Source organism: Neoarius graeffei, chromosome 1 (genome assembly GCF_027579695.1).
Source record: "Neoarius graeffei isolate fNeoGra1 chromosome 1, fNeoGra1.pri, whole genome shotgun sequence".
NCBI lineage: Eukaryota > Metazoa > Chordata > Actinopteri > Siluriformes > Ariidae > Neoarius > Neoarius graeffei.
The window spans coordinates 57493723-57516988 of NC_083569.1; the positions used below are offsets into that span (position 1 = coordinate 57493723).

The 23266-nt window shown below is 42.1% G+C and overlaps 1 protein-coding gene across 1 annotated transcript in view; it reads left to right on the forward strand.

Moving 5' to 3' along the window:
* Positions 1 to 23266, forward strand: part of LOC132895127 (adhesion G protein-coupled receptor A3-like) — a 109470-nt gene that overhangs the window by 11784 nt on the left and 74420 nt on the right. The window contains exon 2 of the mRNA XM_060935361.1: positions 21459 to 21530. Within this exon, the coding sequence (XP_060791344.1) occupies positions 21459 to 21530 (72 nt within the window). The remainder of the gene's footprint in view (positions 1 to 21458; positions 21531 to 23266) is intronic.

The window sequence follows — 23266 nt, forward strand, 5'->3', positions numbered from 1 at the left end:
CAGTTCCCCTTTAATGTGATTGAGATCAAACATCCATCCATTATCTGTAGCCGCTTTATCCTGTACAGGGTCGCAGGCAAGCTGGAGCCTATCCCAGCTGACTACGGGCGAGAGGCAGGGTACACCCTGGACAAGTCGCCAGGTCATCACAGGGCTGACACATAGACACAGACAACCATTCACACTCACATTCACACCTACGGTCAATTTAGAGTCACCAGTTAACCTAACCTGCATGTCTTTGGACTGTGGGGGAAACCGGAGCACCCGGAGGAAACCCACACGGACACGGGGAGAACATGCAAACTCCACACAGAAAGGCCCTCGCCGGCCACGGGGCTCGAACCCAGACCTTCTTGCTGTGAGGCGACAGCGCTAACCACTACACCACCGTGCCACCCTGAGATCAAATAGTAAATAATAAACATACATAAATAGCCCTCTTCCACAACTGTAGTAATCCATCAACTAAGTAAAGTGAAATGACATCCATCATTACTTCAAGACATGAAGTGACTTTTAATTAAATAAAATAATCAGCTGACCTGGAGAAATAGGATTTGAGCAATAACTCAAGCAGCATGTCTACACATTTACATTTACACATACAGTAGAAATGAGGTATGGTGCTTTGGGATGCTGTTCATGGCTGGGGCTGGGCACTGAGTGCTGAATGAAAATTAGTCCAAATAAGCTAAGAAGGACTTTAATACCTCAGGCAGTGTAGATTTCTTGGCCTCTCTATGGGATGTTTGCACATTTCAGTGATTCATCCACGCTCACATTTAGCTTTCGGCATTTCACTGACTTCATGAGCGTGGAGCATGTGACTGGCTAATTTGGGCCAAATGATTTCATTGTGTGTGATGTTTTACATGCACATACCCATCAAACTCTGCTGCAGTCCTGCCGTAACTCCCCTAACGTGTATAGTCGGTAATTTCCGCTGATCTAGATTGAAACGTACTCACGCAAACAAACAATATGAGATCATCAGGTTTCCTCTGCTGTGAAACAGGGATACTTTTTCTTTCTTGGGTACCGTTTTCGGGAAGTCACTGGAAGCAAGATATTTTTCAGCTTTCTCACATGCGAGAATAAACTATTAAATATTAATAAACACTTAAACAGTTAATTATTAACAAACTATTGAGATTATATTAAAGTGCATATCACAGGTAAATTCAGGAGCAAGATCGATGTAATTCTCTTATTTTATATTAAACTTTGGTCAAATATCTGTAACATTTTTGCATTTTGTGCCTTTTTTTTTACATTTCGCAATACCAGAAAAATTCAGTTGAAATCAAGCCATTTTGGGCGGCACGGTGGTGTAGTGGTTAGCGCTGTCGCCTCACAGCAAGAAGGTCCGGGTTCGAGCCCCGTGGCCGGCGAGGGCCTTTCTGTGCGGAGTTTGCATGTTCTCCCCGTGTCCGCGTGGGTTTCCACCGGGTGCTCCGGTTTCCCCCACAGTCTAAAGACATGCAGGTTAGGTTAACTGGTGACTCTAAATTGACCGTAGGTGTGAATGTGAGTGTGAATGGTTGTCTATGTGTCAGCCCTGTGATGACCTGGCGACTTGTCCAGGGTGTACCCCGCCTTTCGCCCGTAGTCAGCTGGGATAGGCTCCAGCTTGCCTGCGATCCTGTAGAACAGGATAAAGCGGCTACATATAATGAGATGAGATGAGATCAAGCCATTTGCGGCGAATTGGTCCACCTCTGAAAAAACTTGGCGTTTGGATTTCCCAGCAAACACTGATTTTCGTGACGTTGCGTGCGGGACGCCTCCCTCTGAATCCTACGTCAGCGCTGGTTTGTTTATGAGAAAACGACCTGGTGGTTTCCTGCAAATTTCTTCAACGTTATCGCGTAATTATTAAAATGGTTAACAGATGTATGGTAGGAGGGTGTAGCAACACCAATCTTGATGGGATTAGTGCTCATTGTTTCCCAAAAGCCCGGACAATGAGAGAGAAATGGGAGCGCTTGGTCTACACAGGCTGTGCACTGAAACCGTGCAAAGCTCGCGCAGCCTGCTGGCGCTTCCGCAGGTGACGTCACGAATCTGGTTCCAGACTCCCTTGGGATTTTTCCAGATGCGTTTTATTATTTTATTTTTTTCTGCTGTGCAAAATTACCCTTCTGGATGAGTGTGTAAAGGGACATACTTTCATATGAGTGATTCCACGCTTATGGGTACTGAAATGGGGACATGAACTTATTCATCTAAAACCATTTCTTTTTTTACCATCAGGTCACAAAACGTAATCTTTAATGAATGATATGTTAAAAGATAACTTTAATTTTCTGAGATGTAATAAAAACATATTTATATGCCAAAGTCAAGCCTATGAGTTCCAAAATGATGTCTGTTCCATTACTTCTGTTACGATTGTCCATCTCGCGTCTGTTACAAATTAATTACAGTCTAGCTCTATACCATGTTAATCTTATTGAAAGAATGTGTATGTTTATTCTACTACACATGTTTATTAATTATATTTGCTAAAACATCACCTTCCTATGTTTCAAAAAGTAATTCTACATTGTTAAAATTGAGAATCTATATGTCCACAACACTTCTGTTACGTTCCGACTTTGGCATATAAATATGTTTTTATTCCATCTCAGAAAATTAAAGCTATCTTTTAACATATCATTCATTAAAGATTACATGTTTTGTGACCTGATGGTAAAAAAAAGAAATGGTTTTAGGTGAATTTTTAAAAATAAGTTCATGTCCCCATTTCAGTACCCATAAGCGTGGAATCACTCATATAAAAAAAAAACATGAAATCGGTCCAGAATATGCACTTTAAGAGTAATTCTTATTGTTTTTTTTTTTTTGCAACAGGTAATAAACTGTCTATATTTTCCTGTGTAAAACATATTCTCAGACATGCATGTCATTGTAAAAAAACAAAACAAAAAAAACATGCATTAGCTTGTAAAAAGAGATGACAATGGTACATCGTGTGTGTGTGTGAGAAAGTGAGCGTGCACACACACACCTGTCGTTGTTGTTCAGTATGAGGATAATAACTCTTCTTGAGCATTTCCCTCTCTGGCTGACACACACCTGGCACCTGTAGCAAAGCACTGTGGGACGCGAGCTTTCCTCCTGCTGCAGGAAACGCTGCTTCAGTTTGAAAGTCCAGCCGAGTCTTGTTAAATATTTTGGCTCGCAGCGAGACCAGATCAGCTCGGTTCATGGGAACACGAATCAGTTTCAGGTCAGCCCAAGTCACGTTTCTGTCCAACTATAACAGAATGTCCTTTTGTCCCTGCTAACACAAATAAATTCTCAATCTGGCATGGTTTTCCTTTTCTTTTTTTAAGAGACTAAGCTATTTCTGATCCCATGTGCTTTTGCTCCAAGGAGGTCTTATTTCTTCAGGTGGTAGAACACTTTAGTCGCAGCATTTGATTTGTGTAGCTGCTGTCTCATGAAAAGGTGAACTTGGGATCGTCTCGGGTGTTTGTGGAGGCAGCAGCCAGAACAACATGCACCGCTGCAGCTGCTTTTCTTTACTTCTTGCATACCAGTGTGTTTGGTCCGGGTATTTATCATGGGCTGTTTTACAATCAGGGTACGCAAGCTAAAAATCACATTTAACACTTATTATCTTCAATATCAAAAAGCTTGACTAAATAAACTTGGTTGTTTATTGTAGCCCTGTGATAGCTCTATTTACCATGCAAAAAAAATTTGGTGATAACGTTATTTTTGGTGAATGTATGGCAGTATATGTCATATTTATTAAAATTACTCGTGTCATTTAGAAAAAGTGCTTTTTTGTAGTCTGGCTAACGCGACTGCAAAGCTCTCCGAGCATTTGGTCTGGCCAAGATATTAAGCCCAACCATTTCCCAGAGCCCGTGCTTGACCCGCCTCCCTGAAATGCCTCAGTTTGCTACTGGTCGAAGCCAGAAAAGGCTGTGACGAAGCTTAAACCAATCACATCACTCTTTCCTCTGACGTATGTGACGCGACGATAGGATTCTCGCTGAGCCCCATTGATTTGGCTACCAGCGGGGCTAACTGGTAGATTAAACTCTTACCGAAGCCGGTCGGGAGCAAGGCGAAAACGTCCTTCCTTTCAATAAATACGTCCAGGGCTGCTCTTTGCTCCGTTTTCAATGAGAACTTCCCGTTGAATGCTTTCAATACAGCATGATTCTGTAAACAATCTATGGCTTCCGCTCGCAGTTGTACTACGTCACTGCCTTGAACACGCCTCTACCCAGGGCCGTTGGAGATGCTCAAAGTTGATTGGTTCCCGATTTTTCCGGAGCTTGGAAGAGCTGGAGATGGCTTGCCTGGCCAGACTAACCTCGCAACAGGCCCTCGTGTTGCATCATGCTTAGGATGGGCGGGCCCAGGCTAGCTTTTTTGACCACAGGTAGCTCCAAAAGGGATGCACTTAAATCATTCTTTATACCATAAAACAAATATCTGGTTCCATATCATTGGAAACATAGTTAAGTTTTAATGTTGAATGCCAGTAAGTTTTCAGACTATTCTGATCAAATTAGTATGTAATTGTGTAAAAAAAAAAAAAGTCCCCTCCGAGACAGCTAATTTTTCAGTATAAAATAACATATCTAAAATGATTATTTTCATCCTAAAATGTGGTCAAGATATTGGGACATAAATATTAGAGACAACTAACACAAAGCTTACAGCCTTGTATTTAAAAGCACTATGGAAGTCGTGGATTCTGAATTGTCAAAAAAAAAAGTCCTCTCCGAGAATCACTTCATTTGTTTCTCCCATCTTATAGCAGATTACACAAAACTACCATAGACACCATACACACACGTCAAAAAATTACCTGAAATCTGTTCTTTAACTTGTCCTTCACTTAAAAACTGCTACAAGAACCAGTTTGAATCAATTTGAATTTTGGACCCCTGTGACACAAACTTTGTACCCTGATTGTAAAACAACCCTTTTGTGCTGTCTGATTCTTGGAGATCAAGAATCTCCAAACGAATCTCCCGTAGATAACCAAGTCTTTCTTCTCTTATTTGAATCAAAGGATGTGTTGTTGAAGAAAACGAGTATATGTCAGTGTAATATATTTAGATAATGGAGTTGAAGGGAGATTTCTTGTGTAGACGGAGAAAGAAGGAAAGAAAGCACAACTTTATTCATCACACACTTGTGAAATTTCCTCTCTGCATTTAACCCATCTGAAGCAGTGAATACACACACATACCCAGAGCAGTGGGCAGCCATGCTAACAGCACCCGGGGAGCAGTTGGGAGTTAGGTGCCTCGCTCAAGGCCGTCCCATATTAACCTAACCTGCATGTCTTTGGACTGTGGGGGAAACCGGAGCACCCGGAGGGAAACCCACACAGACACGGGGAGAACATGCAAACTCCACACAGAAAGGCCCTCGCCGGCCGCTGGGTTCGAACCCGGAACGTTCTTGCTGTGAGGCGACCGTGCTAACCACCACACCACCATGCCGCCCAAGTAGAAATGCTTGCGTTATCATACTGTACTCATGCCAGAGGGATAGAAATGGTTTCCCTTCACTTTGCTGGCGAGCGGATGATGTTATTTACACCTGTGCGGTTTAAAGTTAATGCTGCTGGCCAGTTCGAGTGCGACCGATTTTATAATAGATATTTGGGAACTTCCTGTTCAGGGGGAATCTTCTTGTTGTTTAGCCTTCCAACATAACACCAGCTTATTCAGCTGGGACAAAAGATGATTGTATTTGCTCTGCCGTGTCTGCATTTTATAGCTCAACACTCGTCAGTGAGCACTATTCAGTATTGAAAAGCACTTTTCGAAGCACTTTGAGTTCACCACATTTGACCTGATGGTACTTCCCAGCTTCCATATTAACAGTGTGTGAATTTGATTTAATTATTGTGGCTGCTGCCTCACACAGAGGCTGTAGCCACTATGTCATCGTGTTGTAAGAATGTAAGAATGAGTGTAACCACTGCACACTGCGAATGCGCATACAGGTGTTCCTATTAAAGTGCATATCGCGGGTAAATTCAGGAGCAAGATCGGTGTAATTCTCCTATTTTATATTAAACTTTGGTCAAATATCTGTCACATTTTGCATTTTGTGCCTTTTTTTTTTACCTTGCGCAATACCAGAAAAATTCAGTTGAAATCAAGCCATTTGAGGCGAATTGGTCCGCCTCTGAAAAAACTTGGCAGTTGGATTTCCCGGAAAACATTGATTTTCGTGACGTCGCGTGCGGGACGCCTCCCTCTGAATCCTACGTCAGCGCTGGTTTGTTTGAGAAAATGGCCTGGTGGTTTCCTGCAAATTTCTTCAACGTTATCGCGTAATTATTAAAATGGTTAACAGATGTGTGGTAGGAGGGTGTAGCAACACCAATCTTGATGGGATTAGTACTCATCGTTTCCCAAAAGACCGGACAATGAGAGAGAAATGGGAGCGCTTGGTCTACACAGGCTGTGCACTGAAACCGTGCAAAGCTCGCGCAGCCTGCTGGCGCTTCCGCACGTGACGTCACGAATCTGGCTCCAGACTCCCTTGGGATTTTTCCAGATGCGTTTTATTTTATTTTTTTTCTGCTGTAGACAGATGGCCTTGTGCAAAATTACCCTTCTGGATGAATGTGTAAAGGGACATTCTTTCATATTAAAAAAAAAAAAACGAATTTGGTCCAGAATATGCCCTTTTTAAAATGTCTGGTGAGCGTATACAATTCGGTTCACCATTCGAAATAAATGGACTAGACTAAAGAAATCACTTTCAGACATGTTTATGCTTATTACCGTGGGAAAGTGCGTTCCTATTTTAAAATATACTCCAGGTCGTCCCCCTTTCCTCGCCTTCTTCAGCCAGTGGTCCCATGTGTGACATCGATGTGACGCACTTCCGAGTTGTTACGGGAAGTTGCCGAAAAGAGACCACTGAGCTCTTGTTATATTTACTATATGGATGTGGTGTCAGAAAACAATTTTATTTATAAGCAGTAGCCACATGGAGCCACAGGGTAACCCCCCCCCCCCCCCCCCCCCATTATCACCTGATGGGGAAATACCGTTTTGTGTAATTTTGCTGTGGTGTTTGTTAATTCTGGTTTCACTGTGCTTTTTTTTCACACATAATAAAGGAAGTATTTGGACATGAGTTGATATCATCAGTCTGAGAATATATATGAAATGCATAATACAGTCACCAACTGCTGATTTAGTGCCTTTGTGACCAAAGACGGGTCGACACATTTCGGCAATGTCAAATATTTGGCTGAAATGTGACCGCTCCTGCAAAGCACATCTAGGAGGATGACTTTGGATGACATGAAATGCACTGGGCAGCTACAGTGGTGCTTAAAAGTTTGTGAACCCTTTAGAATTTTCTATATTTCTGCATAAATATGACCGAAAACATCATCAGATTTTCACACAAGTCCTAAAAGTAGATAAAGAGGACCCAGTTAAACAAATGAAACAAAAATATGATACTTGGTCATTTATTTATTGAGGAAAATGATGCAATATTACATATCTGTGAGTGGCAAAAGTATGTGAACCTTTGCTTTCAGTATCTGGTGTGACCCCCTTGTGCAGCAATAACTGCAACTAAACATTTGCAGTAACTGTTGATCAGTCCTGCACACTGGCTTGGAGGAATTTTAGCCCGTTCCTCCATACAGAACAGCTTCAACTCTGGGATGTTGGTGGGTTTCCTCACATGAACTGCTCGCTTCAGGTTCTTCCACAACATTTCCATTGGATTAAGGTCAGGACTTTGACTTGGCCATTCCAAAACATTAACTTTATTCTTCTTTAACCATTCTTTGGTAGAATGACTTGTGTGCTTAGGGTCGTTGTCTTGCTGCATGACCCACCTTCTCTTGAGATCCAGTTCATGGACAGATGTCCTGACATTTTCCTTTAGAATTTGCTGGTATAATTCAGAATTCATTGTTCCATCAATGATGGCAAGCCGTCCTGGCCCAGATGCAGCAAAACAGGTCCAAACCATGATACTACCACCACCACCACGTTTCACAGATGGGATAAGGTTCTTATGCTGGAATGCAGTGTTTTCCTTTCTCCAAACACAATGCTTCTCATTTAAACCAAAAAGTTCTATTTTGGTCTCATCCATCCACAAAACATTTTTCCAATAGCCTTCTGGCTTGTCCACGTGATCTTTAGCAAACTGCAGATGAGCAGCGATGTTCTTTTTGGAGAGCAGTGACTTTCTTCTTGCAACCCTGCCATGCACACCATTTGTTGTTCAGTGTTCTCCTGATGGTGGACTCATGAACATTAACATTAGCCAATGTGAGAGAGGCCTTCAGTTGCTTAGAAGTTACCCTGGGGTCCTTTGTGACCTCGCCGACTATTACACGCCTTGCTCTTGGAGTGATCTTTGTTGGTCGACCTCTCCTGGGGAGGGTAACCATGGTCTTGAATTTCCTCCATTTATACACAATCTGTCTGATTGTGGATTGGTAGAGTCCAAACTCTTTAGAGATGTTTTTGTAACCTTTTCCAGCCTGATGAGCATCAACAATGCTTTTTCTGAGGTCCTCAGAAATCTCCTTTGTTCATGCCATGATACACTTCCACAAACATGTGTTGTGAAGATCAGACTTTGATAGATCCCTGTTCTTTAAATAAAATAGGGTGCCCACTCACACCTGATTGTCATCCCATTGATTGAAAACACCTGAGTCTAATTTCACCTTCAAATTAACTGCTAATCCTAGAGGTTCACATACTTTTGCCACTGACAGATATGTGATATTGGATCATTTTCCTCAATAAATAAATGACCAGGTATAATATTTTTGTCTCATTTGTTAAACTGGGTTCTGTTTATCTACTTTTAGGACTTGTGTGAAAATCTGATGATGTTTTAGGTCATATTTATGCAGAAATATAGAAAATTCTAAAGGGTTCACAAACTTTCAAGCACCACTGTACAAATGCAGTAATGGCAATGATGAAACGAACAAAACATGCTGATGGAGAGTGATCAATACCCTTATTACCTCAAGCACACTTTGTGAACCCACTGAGACATGAACACAATGATTGATGACGCAAGCATAGCGTTGGCATTTTCTTTAATCATGGGTCTATCGTTAGAGGAGCTTCAGGGCGGGACGGTGGTGTAGTGGTTAGCACTGTCGCTTCACAGCAAGAAGGTCCGGGTTCGAGCCCAGTGGCCAACGAAGGCCTTTCTGTGTGGAGTTTGCATGTTCTCCCCGCATCTGCGTGGGTTTCCTCCGGGTGCTCCAGTTTCCCCTACAGTCCAAAGACATGCAGGTTAGGTTAACATGGGGCAGCCATGGGCTGAAGCGCCCTTGAGCAAGGCACCTCACCCCCAACTGCTCCCTGGGTGCTGTAGCATGGCTGCCCACTGCTCTGGGTATGTGTGTGTTCACAGCTTCTTCTTCTTCTTCTTCATTGTATAATCTGAAATGGAGAATGTTATGGTTATTGGGGGAAGCAATGATGGTGCAGTAGTTAGCATTGTCACCTCACAGCCAGAAGGTTCTGGGTTCAAGGTCGTTAGCCTTATGATAGGTTGGTGTACTCTACCCCTCGCCTGAAGTCAGCTGGGATTGGCTCTGGCTTCACCCACGCCCCTGACGGATAAGGGGTATAGATTATGATTATACAACCCCGATTCCAAAAAAGTTGGGACGAAGTACAAATTGTAAATAAAAAATGGAATGCAATAATTTACAAATCTCAAAAACTGATATTGTATTCACAATAGAACGTAGACAACATATCAAATGTCGAAAGTGAGACATTTTGAAATTTCATGCCAAATATTAGCTCATTTGAAATTTCATGACAGCAACACATCTCAAAAAAGTTGGGACAGGGGCAATAAGAGGCTGGAAAAGTTAAAGGTACAAAAAAGGAACAGCTGGAGGACCAAATTGCAACTCCATTAGGTCAATTGGCAATAGGTCATTAACATGACTGGGTATAAAAAGAGCATCTTGGAGTGGCAGCGGCTCTCAGAAGTAAAGATGGGAAGAGGATCACCAATCCCCCTAATTCTGCGCCGACAAATAGTGGAGCAATATCAGAAAGGAGTTCGACAGTGTAAAATTGCAAAGAGTTTGAACATATCATCTACAGTGCATAATATCATCAAAAGATTCAGAGAATCTGGAAGAATCTCTGTGCGTAAGGGTCAAGGCCGGAAAACCATACTGGGTGCCCGTGATCTTCGGGCCCTTAGATGGCACTGCATCACATACAGGCATGCTTCTGTATTGGAAATCACAAAATGGGCTCAGGAATATTTCCAGAGAACATTATCTGTGAACACAATTCACCGTGCCATCCGCCGTTGCCAGCTAAAACTCTATAGTTCAAAGAAGAAGCCGTATCTAAACACGATCCAGAAGCGCAGACGTCTTCTCTGGGCCAAGGCTCATTTAAAATGGACTGTGGCAAAGTGGAAAACTGTTCTGTGGTCAGACGAATCAAAATGTGAAGTTCTTTATGGAAATCAGGGACGTCGTGTCATTCGGACTAAAGAGGAGAAGGACGACCCAAGTTGTTATCGGCACTCAGTTCAGAAGCCTGCATCTCTGATGGTATGGGGTTGCATTAGTGCGTGTGGCATGGGCAGCTTACACATCTGGAAAGACACCATCAATGCTGAAAGGTATATCCAGGTTCTAGAGCAACATATGCTCCCATCCAGACGACGTCTCTTTCAGGGAAGACCTTGCATTTTCCAACATGACAATGCCAAACCACATACTGCATCAATTACAGCATCATGGCTGTGTAGAAGAAGGGTCCGGGTACTGAACTGGCCAGCCTGCAGTCCAGATCTTTCACCCATAGAAAACATTTGGCGCATCATAAAACGGAAGATACGACAAAAAAGACCTAAGACAGTTGAGCAACTAGAATCCTACATTAGACAAGAATGGGTTAACATTCCTATCCCTAAACTTGAGCAACTTGTCTCCTCAGTCCCCAGACGTTTACAGACTGTTGTAAAGAGAAAAGGGGATGTCTCACAGTGGTAAACATGGCCTTGTCCCAACTTTTTTGAGATGTGTTGTTGTCATGAAATTTAAAATCACCTAATTTTTCTCTTTAAATGATACATTTTCTCAGTTTAAACATTTGATATGTCATCTATGTTCTACTCTGAATAAAATATGGAATTTTGAAACTTCCAAATCATTGTATTCCGTTTTTATTTACAATTTGTACTTTGTCCCAACTTTTTTGGAATCTGGGTTGTAGAATCCAAGCAAGATTTTAGCGGCATCATCTCCTCTCCTGTAGTGTGGTGAGGAAAAGACTACTGTAATTGTTCGGTCGTCCTTAAACAGTGATGTCTTTATCACGTCTGTTGGATTACAGTGCTTGTGAAAGTAACTTTCCAGCTCCTCTATGAAACACAGTCATGCATATTTCAGTAACAAAGCTCACCGTACCCATTACATGGGCTTTAACAGCGAAGATTTGCCACTAATCCGTTTACCTCTTAGTCCCATCACTTCTTTTTGACAAAGGCATCTGAGAAAGTGTACCGAGTCTAGCCGGAGACGTCTTGAGTATCTGCCAAGTGTCATTAGGATGCAGTGTACATGCAAATATCACCGTGTTACCACTCTGCATCTCATCAACCCTCATGTCTTCTGGCCAGATGTTTTTACTAAAAGCTGGGACTACATAAATGGGTTTGTTTTGTCTTTGATAGACGTCTGTAAAGTGAACAAGTCTTGGCTGGCTGATGTTTATTCTTTCCTGGGCCTCCAGAAAGCTTGACGAGCCTCTTTCTAAAGGTTTCAAAGTTCTTTAACTTTTTATTTTTCCATTTTTTATCAGTTTGACTGATGTGAGTCACCTTGTAATAAATAATTCAGTTGAATGTTACTCCTTCATTCTTCCGCCATGATTTGTAACATGTGCAGCCTATTAGTCATTCTAACAGTTGGTTGCTTGTTAGGTTTGGTTGTATTCCTTTGCTTTGCTGTAGTGTGCCACCAGATCTCTTATATCAAGATAAGGAAGATAAAAAAGATTCCCGTCTCTGGGACCGTGAGGCTCGCAAGCACCAAAGCAAATGATCATTTACATGCTAATTGTCAGCACTTCCCGAGAGGCCACAAGCAAGATCTGCAGTCAGGGTCGGCCTCTCCTGCACTTCATTATCCATGTAGTCTCTCCATTCTCTAGACATTTCAGCTGCTCTTTCGGGGTTATATGCTAGTCTTTACCCATATTTAAGGCAAGCCTACAGAGGCATAAGACAGGGATCAATTGTTGGGAACTCATCCCTGTAGTGTTTAGTTCCAGCCCTAATATACTGTAATACACCTGACCTCTGATAATTGGTTCTTTTAAGCAAACCTGAACATTCGAGCCAAGTCAAGTTTATTTGTATAGCGCTTTTAACAACAGGCTTTGTCACAAAGCAGCTTTACAGAAAATTAAAAGCTTTAAACATGAGCTAATTTTATCCCCAACGAGCACGCCTGTGGCGACGGTGGCAAGGAAACACTCCCTCAGACAACGTGAGGAAGAAACCTCGAGAGGAACCAGACTCAAAAGGGAACCCATCATCATTTGGGTGACAACAGATAACGTGATTATAAATAACTTGCTTCTATAACTGTGTCCTATATAATCACAAAGTATAATTAGGTAACCAGGAAATTCATTATAGTCTTAGCATGAAGTCTGTTTTGTTGACATTATTGAATGTTCATTGATGGAGACTTGAGTGCAAAACTGTTCATGACAACTGCAGTCCTAAAGTCATCATGGCAATTGTAGCTTCAGCTAGAATAGCAAAACATTAAGGCTACATCCACACGGCAACGAGATTTTTTTTTTTTTTAAATATCGCGTCCACATGGGCAACGGATCAGTAAAATATCAGGTTCATATGGCAACGCAGCGCTTGCTGAAAACGATGCAATACACATGCCACACCTCTACGTGCGCTGTAAGACGGTCCCATCGGAGACACCAGAACAATAGAAGAAGTAGACGCATGCGCATAAACCCCTTCTTCTGTAGCATTAGCCACATAAAGTTTTGATTATTAATCAGTAGTGTAAAACGAAAGACGCGGAAAGAGGAATGAATGGGGGTAGATGGAAGCCGGTATGCCAACATTCTGATATCCTCCAGAATTCTTTAATGGTCCGGAATAAATTGAATGCTACATGTTGATGGATTACTTTGTTCTTCTACGCCCTTTTTGAGGAATGTATTGTCGGACTTAAACCAACATCTGAAGAGGTGAGATCGCTCCTTTTTTTTTTTCCTATGTTTGCTGGCGGGATTGTTTTTGTTTTTGGAAAGCGCACGGGCGGTGCGCAGTTTGGTACTGCTTCCGCAGTGTTTGGACTAAAGACTCTGCCCTAAGGGCTATTCTCTCTCTCTCTCTCTCTCTCTCTCTCTCTCTCTCTCTCTCTCACTTTGCACCATTACAGAATAAATATTCACAGTGAAAATATTTTGTAAGTGCTTTTCATGAACCAAGTTATAGGATTTGTTGACAACTCGCATCGAGTTCGTTACACTTCTACCCGGCGTGAAGCACTGACAGTCATGTGGTTGTGACGTCATCGTAAACAAATCCGTTCTACTCATCCAGACGACTTCGCAACAGCACTGTTGCCAGATTTTTTCACTCTGGAACCCGTTCTCAAAAGATTTTGTTTTGGGGCACCCAAAACGCCGGTGCCATGTGGACGCCAGGCCGAAATGATAAACAATTTTATCAGATTCACCTGAATCCGTTGCCGTGTGGACAGGGCCTAAGTGTCCAGAGCCGTTTTCCAAGTGCGACTTTTGACTGTCCATATGGGGCCGTCCTCCACAGGAGCGATGTGATGAGAGTCCAGCCAGATGTAGGGCATCAGGATGGATCAGGCAGGTCCGAAGAGCAGAAAGCATCACTGGTGTCTTAAGATCGACGTGTGACTTGACAGAGGGAGAGACGGGCGGGGGGAGAGAAACACGGGTGTGTTGGAAGTAAACTGTTGAGGGTGATGCATCACAAGGATTGGACTTGGGCACTCTTCACTTTAAGGAACGGATTGTGTAGTGTCTGAAAGTTTGAGTTGTAGTATATGTGCTTAAAAAAATGATATGAATCGGGTGAGTGGTGCAGATCGGGTAATGGCTTCTGTCCAACAGGCTCAGCATTGCCAGATTGCTTACACTATCTCCAGTGCAAATGGTCTTCCAAATTCTGGCCCAGGTCTCTGTAAACAAGCCATGAAATAATGTTTACACATTACGAGTATCAGCCTTATTTTCACCTGAAGTCAGTTTATAATCCTGACAACAAATCTGCTAGAACTAAATCCACTGCTGAAATCGTTTGTAGAGACAGCAGCACTGTTTTTCTTGAATTCTCGTTAATTCCAAAACTATTGGTGTGTTTAAGCTTTAAATGAAAAACATGAAAATGGTGTAACCTTTTCATTACACTGTATAAATTCAAAATGCAAAAAAAAATATATTTTTGGTCATTTTCAGAAAACAATGATCAGTGACCAGATGTTTTGGGACATCCCTAATTAAGACACGTGTACACTTGCATCCCTACTCCACCCTGCTTCATAATCAGGAATATTTTAGAATCACATACTCCGGAGTGGACTCATTACTACCCTGGGACCAGGAGAAGCAGGTTTCATGTCTGGATTTCATGTACAGTCTTCAAAAAAAAAGTATTTTATTGTTTTGAGCTTTGCAAAACGTGTTTTCATTTGGTATGTGTGTTTAAGCATAACTTGCATTGTGGTCATCGTTAGGTGTCCATTGCTAGCAATGATGACTGCTTCATTAGGATGCACATAAATGCCGATGGGCTGCAAAGCCTGCACCAGAGCGACAGAGTCGCCCGCAGCGGCCTGTCCAAGCCGCCACGGAATGCCTGGCCTTGTGAGCTCTCGCATACTATTCTCTTCTCCTAATGAACCACCTTGCACAGTAAGATGAGACAAACTACATTGTGCCCCCATCGTGTTGTCTCTCTGGACCTCCAGACCTGATGCCAAGTGGTGCACAAAAGTGCCACGGACCTGATGGGTATGGAAGTTGCCCCGCAGTGACAACTGACCTTCCGAGTGATGCCATCCGTTGGCCATTTGAGTGGCTCTTCCGCATGCCATCTGGTGGTGTGCCATTGACCCTGTTGGGTTCATCTGCCACATTGCACTGAAAAGCACCCTGCTGCCAGCGCCTTATTGGTGATGTACTATTTAACCTATAGCTGGAACCCAGGCAGGCGTTACCACTGCAGGTCAGAGCGGACCTGGGAGCAATGGTGAGGAAGGGGTAACTCCACTTTCCGCAATACTCAAGTCGTCCTGGACCTAACACTCACCACCGGTTGCAACGGTGGTGTAGTGGTTAGCACTGTCTCCTCACAGCAAGAAGGTTCTGAGTTCAAGCCCAGTGGCCAGCAGGGGCCTTTCTGTGTGGGGTTTGCATGTTCTCCCCGTGTCAGCGTGGGTTTCCTCCAGGTACCCCGGTTTCCCCCACAGTTCAAAGATGTGCAGTGAGGTTAATATGTGGCGGACTTGGGCTAAACTGCCCTTGAGCAAGGTACTTGCGGTAACCCCTGACTGCTCTCTGGGCGCTGTAGTGTGGCTACCCACTGGTCTGGGTGTGTGTGCGTGTGTTCACTGCTTCAGATGGGTTAAATGCAGAGGATGAATCTCACTGTGCTTGAAATGTGCATGGGACAAATAAAGGTTTCTTCTTCTTAGTCATACCCAGGACCTTTATGTTGTGGTGGACATAACACAATCTACTGAAGCCTGCTGCATTATACACATCAACTGAGGCGCTCCCGAGTCTTGCACACAGGCAAGCACTTCTGAGTTAGACAACAGAAAAGTGTTTACCTGATCACAGAGAGAGTGCGAGGTCAAATCCCAGTGATGTGTCCTTCCAATGAAGCAAAACCGATTGTGCTGTCTGAGTGGGAAGAATGGAATTACTTTCTCTCCCCGGTCAGTCACAGCAACATTCACCAATCATGGGCATCAGTCAGCTTACGGTATATATGTGGAAGAGGGCAGGTAGCACATTCCTCCGAGCGTGTTACGCCACCCTGTGACTGCACACGAACAGCAGTTTGAGAAGCTGTGGTCGGATAGCTTCACATGTCTTGGAAGAAGCATGTTACCACGTTTTCCTTCGTACCATATGCTTTGTAGAAAGGTGAGCTACCACCTTTAATCTCAGTCAGGTTTCAGGGAGCCAAAACATGGAATAGAGAACTTTCGCTTGCCTGGTGGATTAGCTATGTATCATTTGTCCACCTCTGCATTATTCTTCGTGTGCAACCACATGACAAAATAGTGTGATGTATGCATCCGCCGCCATGCCGGACGATATACAAATCCAAAATGCTGTCTCGTGCAAACAAGAACTGTGATGCATCTCTGACTTTCTAGAAATATCATGATTCTCTGGAGTCGTCTGCCAAGTCCAAGATTCAGAGACAAAGTTGAAATTTGTGGCTTTGCCCTGTATATGTTAAAGCCGTCTGATTATACAGAGGATTTAGCCTCATTGCCACTGATTGAATATCCTGATATTGTGAACTATCTCGTTCTACAAACCTCGTGGACAACCAATGCACAAATGAAGGCTTATAAGAGCCGAGATGGCCACAATTTCTTTGTGTCTGGTTGGGTTGGTAGTCTTCTCACCAGACAGTTAAAAGATGACAGGGTGCTTGTTCATGCTCATGTAAACCATTCTCAACGATCTCGAGAAACACCACTCAAAAGTTCAATTTAATCAGTAGAAAGCATAGCTTTAATTAGCAAAGAACTCTTAGCAGATATAAAGTGGTCGCCACATAGGTGGGTGTAATTAGGTTTTTCCTCAGTTAAGTCCTTACGATGTATGTTTCTGAACCACAGTTGCCCCTTTTCCACCAAATCAGTTCCAGGGCTGGTTCGGGGCCAGTGCTTAGTTTGGAACCGGGTTTTCTGTTTCCACTGACAAAGAACTGGCTCTGGGGCCAGAAAAACCGGTTCCAGGCTAGCACCAACGCTTTGCTGGGCCAGAGGAAAGAACCGCTTACGTCAGCGGGGGGGCGGAGTTGTTAAGACCAACAACAATAACAAGACCGCGAAAGATCGCCATTTTTAAGCGACGAAAAGCAGCAGCTGTACAAACGCGAAGTCAGCCATTATTATTGTTGTTGTTGCCACTGCTGCTTCTTCCGCGTTGTTTTTGCTTCGATATTCGTGCCAAGGTTTATGCAAATGTAGCGACGTAACTGACGTATACAGCGACGTAATGACGTGGCTTCCTTTAGCACCCTGAGCTATGGAAAAGCAAACTGGTTCTCAGCTGGCTCGCAAGTTGAACGAGTTGTGAACCAGCACCAGCACTGGCCCCGAACCAGCCCTGGAACTGATTTGGTGGAAAAGGGGTAAGTGTACCGCATTCTCTGGACAGCTCCTCATCTGTTTTGTCGCCGTTTTTTAATTATTTTTGGGAATTCTGAAGAACCGTTTTTCTTTGTCACAAGTAGCATTATTACTGCTATTATATCCCACACCCAAAGTAGGCATCGTCTTTCTTCAAGGCAGTGAAATCAAAAGAAAATCACAAAGCGCTGCAGCAGCAACTCACACATGAAGTGCCACTATCTTGGTTGTTGCTGTTGTAAACATTCAACATGGCCGACTTCTGGTGTGGAAGATAAGCATGACGTCACTTGCACACAAAGAATTCCACTCATTTTAAAGCAGTGTGGTTTTACTGGTCTTTGCAGTGCCATGAAAGATGTGGCATCTTGCCAAACTTTGAGGAGGATAAAAGCAGGTTTGTCACGTGTTGCCTCAAGTCTCCTGTTTTCTAGGCTGTCCACACATCTGTATTAATTACAGTTTTGATCCTACGAAGGATCATCTGAATCTGAATAAATATGCATCCTCATGTCATAAACGTGCTCCCATCACTGAGTTTGATGCAAATTAATTGAACTTTTTGGATTGTGGTGTTTCACAGAAGCCATTTTGATCATTACCTGCTAAACCTGATCTTTAGTTTGTCAGTAGTGATGGTTCTTTTCTCTTTCACTTCATTATCATACCCTATTTATTTTAATTGTTACATTTTTATCTGTATATTGTATTGTCGGCTTGTTCTTGGGATCTTTGTTTGTTTTTAATTTGCACTAGTAGTGCTGGCACAAATTGTTACTCTCACTCAGGATCTTTCTGCTTTATTATTCTTGTCCTAACCTTTTTTTAGGACGTTATTTTTCCTGCAGTTTTCAACCAATCATCACCAAATTTCACAAGCAGAATACCTCTGGGCTGAATTAAGTTGCTATGACTTTTGGTGGTGATCTGGATCACCGAACCAGAATGATCAATGAAAAACTTTTTTTCAGTCACTTTATAACTCTGTCAATTTTCATTATTTTTTATCAACTTTTTTTTTTTTTCAAGGTAGCAGGGCACAACTTTTCCTTGACCATTAATTGACAAGGTCAGCTTGCGCAAATTACTGTGACTTTAGTCACAGTCTCTTTCTAGTTTTAATTCTATTTTATGATGTACAGTGTGTCTTTTTTTTTTTTTTTCTTTTTGCCTGTCTGATTGCTGCTGTAACATAAGTTACCAGATTGGGATCAATAAAGTAAATCTGTCTATTTCTCTCTATCTGTCTATCTCTCTGTCTATCTATCTGTCTATCTGTATCTATCTGTCTGTCTATCTCTATCTCTGTCTATGTATCTATCTCTACCTGTCTATCTCAATCTGTCAGTCTGTTGGTCTGTCTATCTCTGTTAGTCTGTCTATCTCTATCTGTCAGTCTATATCTATCTCTGTCTGTCTATCTCTATCTATCTGTCTGTCTCTGTTGGTCTATCTATCTGTCTGTCTATCTCTTTCTCTATCTGTCTGTCTCTATCGCTCTGTCTGTCTGTCTGTCTGTCTGTCTGTCTGTCTATCTAGCTCTACCTGTCTATCTCTCTCTGTCTATCTATCTATATCTGTCGGTCTATCTATATCTGTCTGTCTATATCTATCTCTATCTGTCTGTCTATCTCTGTTGGTCTATCTGTCTGTTTGATTGTCTTTGTCTATCTCTATCTATCTGTCTATCTATCTGGATCTCTGTTGGTCTATCTCTGTCTGTCCATCTCTGTTGGTCTATCTCTATCTGTCTGTCCATCTCTATCTATCTGTCTATCTCTGTTGGTCTATCTTTATCTGTCTGTCCATCTCTATCTATCTGTCTATCTCTGTTGGTCTATCTGTCTGTTTGATTGTCTGTCTGTCTATATCTGTCTGTCTGTCTGTCTGTCTGTCTGTCTGTCTGTCTGTCTTCATCCTTCTGCATATGAAGCAGTGACAGTGTGGATTTGTTTTGCCCAAAGAAACTATTTCTCCAACACAGTCAGTGAGCAGTTTATGTTGTGATGGTGTATCCTGGATCTTGCACATGCGGTGTTTGAAATGCTAACGTCTGCTGTAGTGTGATGTGACGTGCACAGGATCTCTGAACACTATCAACTCGTATAAGGTCTTGGAATGGAGACGGGGAGGGGTGGGGGATTAAATCCTGAGGGAGCCTGTAATAAAACTAGCCCTCAGCACCCTGTAATAAAAGTGTGTGTGTGTGTGTGTGTGTGTGAGTAAACGGTGAGTGTGTGAGCCACGACATCCTGTAACTCGGGCTGGGAATGTTTTGACCGAGAAAGACTTTCCTTCAGGCTGTAGTGCTTCCTTAATGGTGCTTTCTTATGACATGCTGATCTAGTAACTACGCTCGAAGCGTTTAGTATGTAGCAGAGTCTTTCTAGTGCTCAGAGGAGATTGTGCCACATATTCTCAAACTTCTAAAGAATGCATTTCATCACATGATGGCTGACTGCTTAAAGCGTTAATTTCAGTGCCAGTGGAAAATCACTGATTTTGTATATATTTACTTAGCCTGCTTAAGCACCACATGCGTGCTATTTGTGGAAAATATCTACCTGACTTCGGCAGGATTTTGGAAATTCAATCTTTCAGTTGTGCTGCTTAAAGTCTGAGACTGTAAAAGTATGTGGATTTCCTCTCCTGTTCTTGAAATAGGCTGAAAAGTTTTTGAAACTTTGAAGTTTGCATGCTGTCAGTACTTTCAGCATATAAATGTAGGTTGAAAATTAGCAGAGGTGGACAAAGTACCGTACCCAACTTCATTACTTGAGTCAAAGTACAGATCCCACTGGTCAAATGTTACTCTGATACAAGTGAAAGTTTTACAGTCAAATTTTTACTGAAGTTAAAGTACTGAAGTACTGGCTTTTAAAAATACTTAAGTATTAAAAGTACATTTTCTGTCAATGCATTGTTGTATTATTGCCACAACGCTTACAAAACCTAATGCCTCTGAAGCATCCGACTGGATTATTTTGTGAATTCACAAAATGAACGCATGCTGTGCCATCAAGGTGGTTTAACGTTAAGCTAGCTAGTCAGTGAAACTCCACCTGACATGCTAGCAAACTCTTTTCAAACTCAAAATCATATTGGGTAGCTAATGCTACTAGAAAAGAAAGATTTCTACATTCTGTTTATTTGGCAAGATTATGCTAAAACATATTTCTGAAAGGACTTCAGATAAGTTAATGTTATTCATGTTAGCGTAACTCCGTTTTTACATGCTAACTAACAGTGTCCAAGTTAACTAGCTGTGTATAAACGTCAGTCGTGGACAAGTCTAAGGCAACCTGGCAGGCAAATCCATAGAAAGTCATTTGACTAACCAGACTGCATAGCTATTGCAACGTTATCGCCAGCTCTAAAAGCACAGACAACTTCACTGCAAGCTTTCTCTTGGAATAAAACGTTTACAGACCTCAGTATGCTTCTGCAGATTGAACACCAAGTTTTTGTAGGCCTTGATGTGGTTCGTTTTAGGCAAACAAAGCAAACATTTAAAACAAAACGAATCTTTAATCCTTGCAGAAAATTGAAACAGGGTTCTAGGTATAGCCATGGGTGCGTGCGTTCTCCAGAAGATCCACCTCCTTCCATTCTGCCATCAACTGATGGTGTTCAAATAATGCTGCTGAGAAATCATTGATCTTGATGTTATCCAGTCTATGGCCGTGACGTGACCCTAGTGATTACTGATAGGCTGTCTCAGTGTCACCTGCGAAAAAACCATCATGTTTTAGAAAAGAAAAGAAACTCCACTTTCAAAGGTGCTTCATAGTAACGAGGACGTTGACAGAAATGTAGTGGAGTAACAAGTACGATATTTGTCTTTCAAATGTAGTGATGTTAAAGTCATAAGTTTCCAGAAAAAATAATACTCAAAGTACAGATTCTCAAAAAGTGTAAGTACAGTACTCAAGTAAATGTACTTCGTTACTGTCCACCTCTGAAAATTAGCAACCTGATGTTTACACAGTGCTTTACACGTTTATTAATAATGTGTTTTTCTTTACAGGATCTTAAGCACCAATAAAATCCAAGAACTCCGAAACGGCTCCTTCGTTGGTCTGTCCATGCTTGAGAGGCTGTAAGTTGAGCTCGATTTCTTTCTCTGATATTAGCGAAGGTTGATAATTGTGCACAAAATGCATTAAAATATCCTGAACGAACAAAACGCACTTCTTGTTTGGAAGAAATTGACTGCAGGTTTGTGCAGGTTCAGTGACCCTCACATACAGAGGAAACTTGCACCATGTTCACCGTCAGCTGCCAGAGCAAGGACTTCAGTAAAGTGGAATTCAAGTGTTGGTCAAGAGGGGGTGGCTGAAGGGAGAGTTAATTTTAGACACTGCCCTTCGGAAGCACTATTGTCTGTCCTGTTTTATATAATGAATGCATTGGTTAAAAAATAAGTTTACTGGAAAAAAGCCGTGGATTTTTTTGGTCTTTGGCACTGTTTATCCCCCGCTGGCTGAAAGGCCTGAAGGTGGATTATGTCGTGGCGATGTCTGTCTGTCTGTCTGTCCGTCCGTCCGTCCATCCCAGGAAGGGTGCTCACCTTCTGAAATCAACTCCTCTCACAATTTTTGGATGAATTTCTCGAAGCTTGGCAAAAGGCCTTGTTATATGACGGTAATACGCATATTGCGATTTAATTTTCTTTGTGAAAATTTTTACCAGAGGTTTGACCCTTGATTAAATAACTTGTACTTTGACAATTTCATGAGGGTGTACGTTCTTCTGAAAATAAACTCCTCTCAGTGTGTGGAGGAATTTCACCAAACTTGGCAAAAGGCTTTGTTATAGGACAGTTATACGCAGATTGAAATTTCGTTTAATTTGAGCAAATTTTACCAGAGTTATGCGCTTGATTATTAACAAACCTGTACTTTGGCAGTTTCATCAAGGTGTGCTTGCTTTCTGAAATCAACTTCCCTCACAATTTTTATCCCCCGCTGGCTGAAAGGCCCAAAGGGGGATTATGTCATGGTGATGTCCGTCCCGGGAAGGGTGCTCACCTTCTGAAATCAACTCCTCTCACAATTTTTGGAGGAATTTCATGAAACTTTGCAGAATTCATTGTTATATGTCGGTAATACGCATATTGCAATTTCGTTCAACTCGGTCACATTTTACCAGAGTTACAGCCCTTGATTAACAATTATAAGTTGACCATTTCATGAGAGTGTTTTCCTTCTGAAATCAACTCCTCTCACAATTTTTGGAGGAATTTCACGAAACTTGGCAAGAGGCCTTGTTATATGTCGGTATTACGCATATTGTAATTTTGTTCAATTCGGTTGCATTTTACCAGAGTTGTGGCCCTTGATTAACAACCTTGTGCTTTCACAATTTCATGAAGGTGCGCTTGCCTTCTGACATCAACTCCTCTCACAATTTTTGGATGAATTTCTCGAAGCCTGGCAAAAGGCCTTGTTATATGACGGTAATACACATATTGCGATTTAATTTTGTTTGTGAAAATTTTACCAGAGTTTTGACCCTTGATTAAATAACTTGTACTTTGACAATTTCATGAGGGTGTACGTTCTTCTGAAAATAAACTCCTCTCACAATGTGTGGAGGAATTTCACCAAACTTGGCAAAAGGCTTTGTTATAGGACAGTTATACGCAGATTGAAATTTCGTTTAATTTGAGCAAATTTTCCCAGAGTTATGCGCTTGATTATTAACAAACTTGTACTTTGGCAGTTTCATCAAGGTGTGCTTGCTTTCTGAAATCAACTTCCCTCACAATTTTTATCCCCCGCTGGCTGAAAGGCCCAAAGGGGGATTATGTCATGGTGATGTCCGTCCCGGGAA